The sequence below is a fragment of the Primulina eburnea genome, chromosome 14 (assembly GCF_022965805.1).
Source record: "Primulina eburnea isolate SZY01 chromosome 14, ASM2296580v1, whole genome shotgun sequence".
NCBI lineage: Eukaryota > Viridiplantae > Streptophyta > Magnoliopsida > Lamiales > Gesneriaceae > Primulina > Primulina eburnea.
The window spans coordinates 29,523,716-29,532,873 of NC_133114.1; the positions used below are offsets into that span (position 1 = coordinate 29,523,716).

Genomic DNA, 9,158 nt, shown 5'->3' on the forward strand with positions numbered 1-9,158 from the left:
CGTCGATTATCACAACAATATTGAAGCAAATCAACTCGACAAGGGTGACACTTTTCATGTGTCCCCTCGCCAGCCTTGCAAGAGGGAATTCTCCTTCTGTAAAAGAGGGGCCTACAGTTCAAGTTGGGTACACATGAACTTCACCAGCTTCGATTCTGCACATGATAACCGACATCATCCAATCTGCTTTATGATGCAAAGAGAGCTTGAATTGCATGGCAGCGCCCTAACCTACATTTCTTCAATGTGGCGATATATGGACGAGAATCAACAACATTGGCTGCCACCACGTGAAATTGACTCCACACTTCTTCAACACGAAGTACATGCATGATGCATAGCATCACCTTTGTGATTTACTGATATAAATAAAGGCCAGTTTCGAGATTAAGTAGCCCATCTTCCCCTCTGATCCATTTTCTTCCAATTTTCGGGCTATGGAGTTGCCTGTGAAGAAACCATATTCTGTTCACCAAGAAACTGCTCAATATAAAATAAAGACTAAAGATTTATCATACACATTGTTTCCAAGATATGGTTGGCTTGGGTGGAGAGAGGGCTCAAGCTGCAATGCTAAGTGCATTTTGAAGAATGTGAATTGTGAAGCCAAACCGGGAGAACTTACAGCGATTACTGGTCCAAGTGGAGCTGGGAAAACCACATTACTAGAAATTCTAGCAGGGATGATAGTCCCGTTTAGGGTTTCCGGTCAGATTCTTGTCAACGACCAGCCTATGGACGAAGAACATTTTCGCAGAGTATCAGGTTATGTGACGCAAAATGAAGCTCTCTTTCCACTCCTAACGGTTGAAGAGACGCTGACTTACAATGCACGTCTGAGGCTTAAAGCGGGTCCTGATAAGGTCAGAAATCGAATCCAAAGGCTGCTGAAGGAACTGGGACTGGAGCACATTGCTGGTGTCCGAGTCGGGAGTGAATCGAGCCGTGGAATTTCAGGGGGCGAGAAGCGTAGAGTGTCCATTGGGTTGGATTTAGTGCATAACCCTGCAGTTCTTCTGCTTGATGAACCTACTTCCGGACTTGACTCGGCCTCTGCTCTTCATGTTATGATGATTCTCAAATCCATGGCCGAGAACCAACGTAAGACGATAATACTAACAATCCATCAACCGGGATTTCGGATTCTTGAATTATTCGAGAAAGTTATACTGCTATCCAATGGCGTGGTTCTTCACGACGGTTCTTTGCATCTCCTAGAGGAACGGTTTAACTCTGCGGGCCATTTCATCCCTCGGCATGTAAATGTGCTTGAATTTGCAGTTGATATGATAGAAAGCCTGCAGAAAGAAGAAAATGACGTCAAACCTTACGAAATGCAGCAAGAAAGTGATTGTATCTCCAAAAATACAGAAGGAAATCGAATATCATACTGCAATTCCCCATTCAAAGAGGTGCTGATTCTCAGCCAGAGATTCTCCTTGAACATTTTCAGAACCAAACAGCTTTTCGCAGCAAGGATGATTCAAGCATCACTGGTGGGAATCATGTTAGGGACGATTTTCATCAATGCCTTCAGTGACTCCGTGAAAACGAAGGTGCAAAACCAATTGGGATTCTTTGCCTTTAGTCTTACATTCTTAATGTCATCAACAACGGAAGCTCTTCCAATTTTCTTGCAAGAAAAAATAATTCTAATGAGAGAGACTTCAAGGGGAGCATATAGAGTATCTTCTTACATCATAGCAAACACCATAGTGTATTTCCAATTCCTACTAGTAGTTTCTATTCTCTACGCAACTCCCGTATATTGGCTTGTTGGGTTGAGGCGAGAAATTGATGGATTTCTCTACTTCTTTCTAGTAGTTTGGATGGTTGTCTTGATGTCAAACTCTTTTGTAGCGTGCTTCAGTGCACTGGTGCCAAATTTCATCATGGGAATGTCTCTGGTCGCTGGTATTATGGGGTCGTTTTTCCTGTTCTCGGGATACTTTCTATCAAAGGATGCAATACCCAAGTATTGGAAATTCATGCAGTACCTGAGCCTGTTCAAGTATCCATTTGAATGTTTAATGATCAATGAGTATGGAGGCGAACAGGGGAAGTTGAGGTGCTTAGACACTATAGAAGGCCAGTGTTTAATTTATGGGGATCGATTCTTGATGGGGCAAAGTTTGAAGGAGTCACAGAAATGGAATAATTTGGTCGTGATGTCGTGTTTCATTTTTTGTTACAGATTCGTAGGTTTTTTGAGTCTCTGGTACAGATCATACAGACCCGCAAGTTAATGTACTTTCAAGTCATTTGCTTTTAAGCGCCTGTTCACTTGTCATTTTGCAACAAGCACAAAATCATTTCTTTATGAGTAGTGCACGGCTTGCTCTTTCAGAGAATCCTCATAAGCATTAGCATTGATGTTTTAAGAGATGGAGATACAACTCAGATTCATTTATACCCTTTCAGTCTCATTTCATTGTCTTCAAACTAAATCGACAGAAAGTTTTTTATTTTTCATGTTTAAGATTTTCCGACCGCTTCTACGATACACAGCAAAAGCCAACAAAACTCAACAAGAACGAGGACGGACGTATATGATCTATTTTGGCAGGTTACTTCAATCTAGTGGATCCAGTCTTCGTTGCTGCAGTTACACAATTCTGATTTAAATACAATGCGATATAAAGCACAGCAGGAAAAAAATTTCGAAATCACCACCAGCAGAATTCACTATAAAGATGAAATTTAAAAACAAGTAATACTTAGTGCAACATATATATACCACTACAAATGCAGGCATAAGACAAGGCATGCACATCCCTTTCCACAAAAAAGCAGAAGATATGCATGCCAAGGCTTATGCCCGCAGATTACAAATCCCCAACTTATTCACCAATGTCCTTGATAATAAAAAACGAACAGAAGAACCTATATTAAAACCATCATATCACCATATATCTCCGTGAGAAGGTGAGTTCAAAGAACTGAATAAGGAAACTCTCCTCCTTTTATCAGACATAGTATTTCTTGATGAGAATTCTTCTGACTCATAAAATTTATCGAGCACAGACCTTAAAGTCTTACGAACAGAATCAACAAGAAGTTGGGATCCTTCCACATCAGCATTGCATCCAGCAATCACAAAAACATTTATCATTCTACTTCCCAAGGTAGCAATCTCCGCTCTTACTGTTTTTAAAGGGAGAGCTTCAATGGCTTCTCTTATATCGGATAGAAGCTCGGTTTTGAAATCACAACACAGGGATGCTCGTATAGAAACGGAATTTTCATCGTCCTGGTCTTCTCGTTCTACTATCAATTCATCAATATCTGTTGGCACGAGCGTGCCTCTAGTAACTTCAGTCGCATGGTCTCTTAATTCCTTTACTTGATTTACTACTTCAGCAAGTAATGCTGCTTTGTCCATCTGCCGAAGAAAGTTAAAATGATCAACCAATTTGACAATAATATTCAAATTGGGGTGATATAAATGAAAAAACCTATTCAAAAATTTCGAAAAAGATTAAGGACGACATTTTTGAAAGTTGAAAATGGTGAATGATTTAGGTCATCGTGTCTTTTAATCACTCCCTCCATCTCTTCACCTCATAAAAACAAAAGAACACAGCATTTTCCTCCATTTTGATGTTGATTTTAATAGTTCATGATTATCTAAGCTCATTATGATAACAAGCAGATATGAGATACCTTCTCTGTACGTCTATCCTATCAAGCATATCTTGACAGCAACAAGTGCAAAAACTCTTTTTTAACATACGGGTAAAGTTTAAAATGTTCGTAGACAAAACTTTTTGAGATAACATCGATATCAACCACAAAAATGCCAGCTGATTGAAGCAAGGAACAGCAAAGAAATAATCTAATATAAATTCTTTACAAAGTGGTCTGCTGGAAATAATTTTGAGTAAGATGACAGCTATAGGAATGAAACTTTACAAATAAATCAAGAAAACTTCTTATAGCAATACTACAACACATTTGCGCGCGCACTATGATCAAAATCAAGGAGATCCCAGGGAGATAAAAATACTTGCGAGAGAATTATATGCTCTGAAGTAACACAAAATGGAACAAATTAATATTGCGTTACCTTAGCTGTGCCAGGAATTAAACCCCTAAGAGTGGTCAAATGAGCATTTATTCTTTCTCTTCTCCTCCTTTCAGCCTCACTGTGGTTCCTCAAAGCTAACAATGCCTTCTCTGCACCGGTTACCTTTCGTCCAGGCTTAACGAGAGGCTTCACACGCTCTCCTCTCTTACCATCCAAAACCAATGATAACCCCTCGTTTGAAACCTCTTGAAACCCAAAACAGTTGTCTGAAAACCCGTCAAAGTTGTTGCAAAAATCCATCTTTTTTTCTTTTCTTTTTATCAGAAAACACAGCCGTTGCAAGGCGAAGGCAAAAGAATTTTGGGGCAGATTCAAAGAGGTGATAATTCTTGAAATGGGATTGCAGAGCTTGTTTTGCTCTATAAATTCAGTTGCCTGATGGGATAAACCAATGATAGATACGAGAACTGTGGGTTGTAGTAATTGCGCTGGATTTTTTGTTCATAAAATGGGATACTGGCGAAATCTTTTGGAAACCATATCGAAGATTTGTTATAAAAGCACAATAATACAGATGATGGATGCAAAATTTCCACTCAAATGTCAACTAGAATCCTTTACTTGGGCCCTGACTGCTACTTTTTGATCGCTGCATTAACTCTATGCGCCCTTTGGTGTCCCTGTAGGCCATGTTTTTGGGAGAAAAACTTGTGTGCAAACAACTATTTAAACCAAATCTCTTCAAAAGTTAGGCCGTTCATCAAATTTCAATGTCCCTTTTTCCCTGCACGGGGATTAAAATACTAGTCGTCAGTAATTTCAGTGTGAACTCGTTCTTTACCAACTCCAAAACAATACACAAGTCGCCTTGAACCAGTAATTTTCTTTTAGCCCTTTACAATAATTACATATTTTTTGCACTTTATGAACCAGTAATTTTCTTTTAGCCCTGTCATCTGTTGGAGTACTGTAAATTCATACAAGTATACAATAAAATGATCTTTTTCATATATAAAGTAATAACAAACTTATTCAAAATATGATGACATGAACCATATCCTAGTTTCACATCGGTTAAAAATAAATATTTTGAAGTGATTTATAAGGGTTCATACAGACTCTTATTGCAACTTGGAATACAATTTTGGCAGAAGTTGGACGAATAAAAAGTTATTTATATATAAAATCATTGTGTAGTCGCGTTTATGCGAATGTTATACTCGCACATTTCACTTATCGTGATTAACTTAGCGACTTTGCTCATATATAACATTAATTTCGGTGCCACTCAGAGTTAAAGAATTTGCCTTAATTCAATGCAACGATCTCAGATTAAAACTCGATGTAAACTTAAATTTGAGCTTAAAAATTTTTAATTTTTAAAAACTTAATCTTGTTTAGAATCATATGAATAAACTATGCAATTGAACATTAAGATATACATGTTTAGTCGATGAAAGAGGAGTAGATGAATTTCGGTTTTCAAATATTTGATATAAATATATATAGTTTAATTGTTTAGGTAATTTTTGAAGTATTCTGCTTTTATTTAATTTCAAATCGTGGAGTTAATTTCGAATCCCTCGTTGAAATTAAATGAATTGAAATGAAGGCAGCCAAATGGTCAACAGCACTCGTTCAACAAATGATTAACCAGCTGACTCTTGTGGTCACCTTTATCAATGGGACGTCTTTCCTAAATAGTTTGGCAATTTATTAGTGTTATATATGACATAGGATTCCAAATGATCGTTGAAGTTTTGTTGGAATCCAATGTCAGATCAAATGCTAATAAGAAAGCTAATTAATTGTTCTTGTCTGAATTAGTGGAGTAGATGAACATTTGACCAAAAATAGTTCGGATTCGATTCCTGCTATCAACGAGAAAAACTTATCACATATAGTTTGTCAAGTATAGTTTAGTTGGTTATCGTGGTTTGCACGCTAATGCGTTGATCCAATGATTTATCCAATGCGTACCGAAAATATAACGACTATGAGTTATCTTGTCATTAACAAAAAGTTAATTAATTAATGTATTTGCAAATGAAGATTAATTATTATATTGATGACAAGAAAACCTATAATTTACCTAACCAAATACTATAAGGTAAACAAGAGTCAACCACCAACTTTAATATTTTAAAATGTGAGATGTTGGGTTCCATGTTCGCAAATTAGGTTCAAGTATGCATGATGATTTCATCACATATATATATATATATATATATATATATATATATATATATATATATATATACATACATATATATATATATATATTATGACAAATGCTATTACTTGGTTTGACAACTTGTATTATTTATTACATACTAGAAAAATGCACGTGCGTTGCACGTAAAAACCTAAACTACTGAAAATATATGTACGAAATTTTGATAATATTTATTTGAATTAAAACATGGCTAATAATATTTCTCAACTCAAACAAACCAAGCCATATAAAGTAAACGCACGTAAAAACTTAAACTGCTGAAAATATATGTGCGAAATTTTGATAATATTTAAATGAATTAAAACATGACTAATAATATTTATCAACTGAAACAAACTAAGCCATAAAAAATAAAAAAATCATGACCATAGACGGTATATGAATAAGAGAAATTATTTTATCCACTTGACACACTTTCAAATATGCTTCTTGGTTGATTTTGAGAACTCAACAACTCTTTGTCGTAGTTTGTTATAATATGCATATAACTATTTTGATATGCTCAGCAAGTATCTGATCGTCTTTAACATATATTATGTTATTTACAATCCTTCTCTGGGATCTGACATGCTCATAGTTTGCTTCTTTATCACGACATTTTTTCGGTTTTCTACATTGTTTTTATCTGATAATCTTAGTTTTCTGGCTATTTTTTTGTTGTTAAATGATTTTTCAGCTTTTGACAATCATCAACTATAACAACTAAGAAAAAATGCTTTTATTCGCGATAAGTTTTCACTGTGACTAAAAGTATGTATAACTTATATATTCTTCAACAACATAACCAATGAATGGTGTTGCACCTTCTTCAAATATTGTGATATTTGTGATATTATTTTTATATATTTAGTATCAATATTATAAATATATAGCTATAAGGTTAATAAATTTTTAACAACTATTTCTCAATCACTGTGTCTTCATCGTCATTTTTTGGAAGCTTTGAAATAATGATTGCGTGCATTATGTCATGATGATGATATAGTTTCAATCTCATTTGTTGCGTTTAGAACGTAATATTATATTATTCATTGAAACAAAATAAATTTTCTTCTATCGAGTTTATATTTTGTTTTATAATATTTTATATCTTGTGGAACGATATACAAACTTAATTATTGTATTTTAAAAATATTGAGAAGAGATACGAATAATGTAATTAAGATATGCATATGAGATATCATTCAAATATATGTCAAAGTATTTGTCTTATTCAATATCTCATCTAATAATATAACCATTTAGATTTCATGGACGAGGAGTTTTCTATGATACCATCATATATGTTATGAATTAGTGGTTAGACACTTTGACTAAAAAAAAAACAAAAACAATCTCGTAGTCACATCGAAATATATCGAGATAATATTGGAGGAAATAAAGTGAAACTGGCTTAATGTCTCAATAAAATGCACAAAATTGATCTATTATATCGTGTCAACAAAGTTTTAGAATTGTTCTCATACCATTATAAATAGAATGAGAATTATGCACAATTTGTTTTTTATGTATTTTTTTTCCTGAATGAAGAATTTTTTCTTTTTGAAAAACTATTTTATTGAGAAATATTGACATTTTATATGACATTCATATGTCGGACAACCATGAAGTAACAACATAATCATTATATAACACTTAATGTACACATACAATTCTTCAATTTCTTCTTCATTGTGCTTCGTTTAAATTTAAATCTGAATCATTCTTGATCTTAATATTTTTCTTTAAATATGATTTAATATATATGTTTCATGTTACTTAGTTGAACCCAATTTCAAATATCTATAAAAAAATGTGCTTGAATTATATCATACAGAAATTAGGACATAGTATGTAGAACCGAGCGCTTGTCGCTTTACCAAAATCTATAGTTAGTAGTAATGGTGCAACTCAAATCTTTTAAACTGCACAGCAGCTCAAGCACCACGGTTCGGCCGCTCTACCAAGCAGGAACAATTATTGCACCCAACAATCTACCTCTCAATAATTGCACTATTCGCAATCAATGGGAATCGTCTGATACCAATTGTAGGGCCGAGCGCTTGCCGCTTTACCAAAAGCTATAGCTAGTAGTAATGGTGCAACTCAAATCTTTTAAACCGCACAGTAGCTCAAGCACCACGGTTCGACCGCTCTACCAAGCAGGGACAATTATTGCACCCAACATAGTAATACACAACATTATTTTTTTTATTTAACATGTTTATTTTTTTTTCATTCACTATGTTTGTCTTAACTTTTTTGTTCAAAATTTGACGCATTTCGTAGACTATATGTATGAAAAACCAAAAAATTATATAATTCACAGAAACCATTTATTATTCTCTTCGTAGAAAAGAAGACCCAAAATACGTGGCTTTGATTGGTATACTCTCATACTTATTTTTATAAACAACAAGACACATCATATAATATCAGAAAAATCAATTACCGCCAACAATATTAACCAAAACGAATAAAAAAATCATAACACAAACAACCTCGATAAGGAAAAAATGATAACTCAAAGTTTAAAAATAATTTATTTAGTACAATAACAAAGAAATTGAAGTATATACGAGCAATAAAAAGCATAAATCACTCTCAAATTAAATATTAACTCATATTATTCATAATTTGTATAAATTTTTCAATATTTTTTTCAAATAAAGAGAAGACACCTTATTAATGTCATCGTTTTATAGATATTCATTCCACTTCTTTAAAAAAACACAAATGAAAAATGGTGCCTTGAAATCATAAGAAAACCATTTAGAAAAGGAGCCGTAAAAATATAATACAAAGTCACACAATTTTTCTTAAACCATAGAAAAATATTATACTATTGACAAAATATATCTAGCAACAACAAAGCATGTGTTAACTTGTGATATAATTAAAACTTAGAATCATGCA

At 34.0% G+C, this 9,158-nt stretch overlaps 2 protein-coding genes across 2 annotated transcripts; one reads left to right on the top strand and one right to left on the bottom strand.

The window, feature by feature from the left end:
- Nucleotides 1-152: 152 nt before the first annotated feature.
- LOC140812975 (ABC transporter G family member 10-like) lies at nucleotides 153-2,469 on the top strand. The gene has a single exon (XM_073171365.1). It carries the CDS (start codon nucleotides 438-440, stop codon nucleotides 2,244-2,246), a length of 1,809 nt encoding a protein of 602 aa, XP_073027466.1. The 5' UTR covers nucleotides 153-437; the 3' UTR covers nucleotides 2,247-2,469.
- Nucleotides 2,470-2,587: 118 nt separating this feature from the next.
- On the bottom strand, nucleotides 2,588-4,727 carry LOC140812976 (transcription factor bHLH30-like). The gene is made up of 2 exons (XM_073171366.1): nucleotides 4,067-4,727; nucleotides 2,588-3,382 (listed from the first exon to the last, which is right to left on the bottom strand). The coding sequence occupies exons 1-2, from the start codon at nucleotides 4,325-4,327 to the stop codon at nucleotides 2,903-2,905; spliced, it is 741 nt and encodes a 246-aa protein (XP_073027467.1). The 5' UTR covers nucleotides 4,328-4,727; the 3' UTR covers nucleotides 2,588-2,902.
- Nucleotides 4,728-9,158: the final 4,431 nt, after the last annotated feature.

What these genes read in the sequence shown, in the direction of transcription:
- LOC140812975 (XM_073171365.1), top strand. Translation starts at nt 438, where the DNA reads ATGGAGTTGCCTGTGAAGAAACCATATTCTGTTCACCAAGAAACTGCT.
- LOC140812976 (XM_073171366.1), bottom strand. Translation starts at nt 4,327, where the DNA reads ATGGATTTTTGCAACAACTTTGACGGGTTTTCAGACAACTGTTTTGGG. An exon ending in TAATTCCTGGCACAGCTAAG is followed by an intron (nt 3,383 to 4,066) that starts GTAACGCAATAT and finishes TTTCTTCGGCAG; the next exon opens with ATGGACAAAGCAGCATTACT.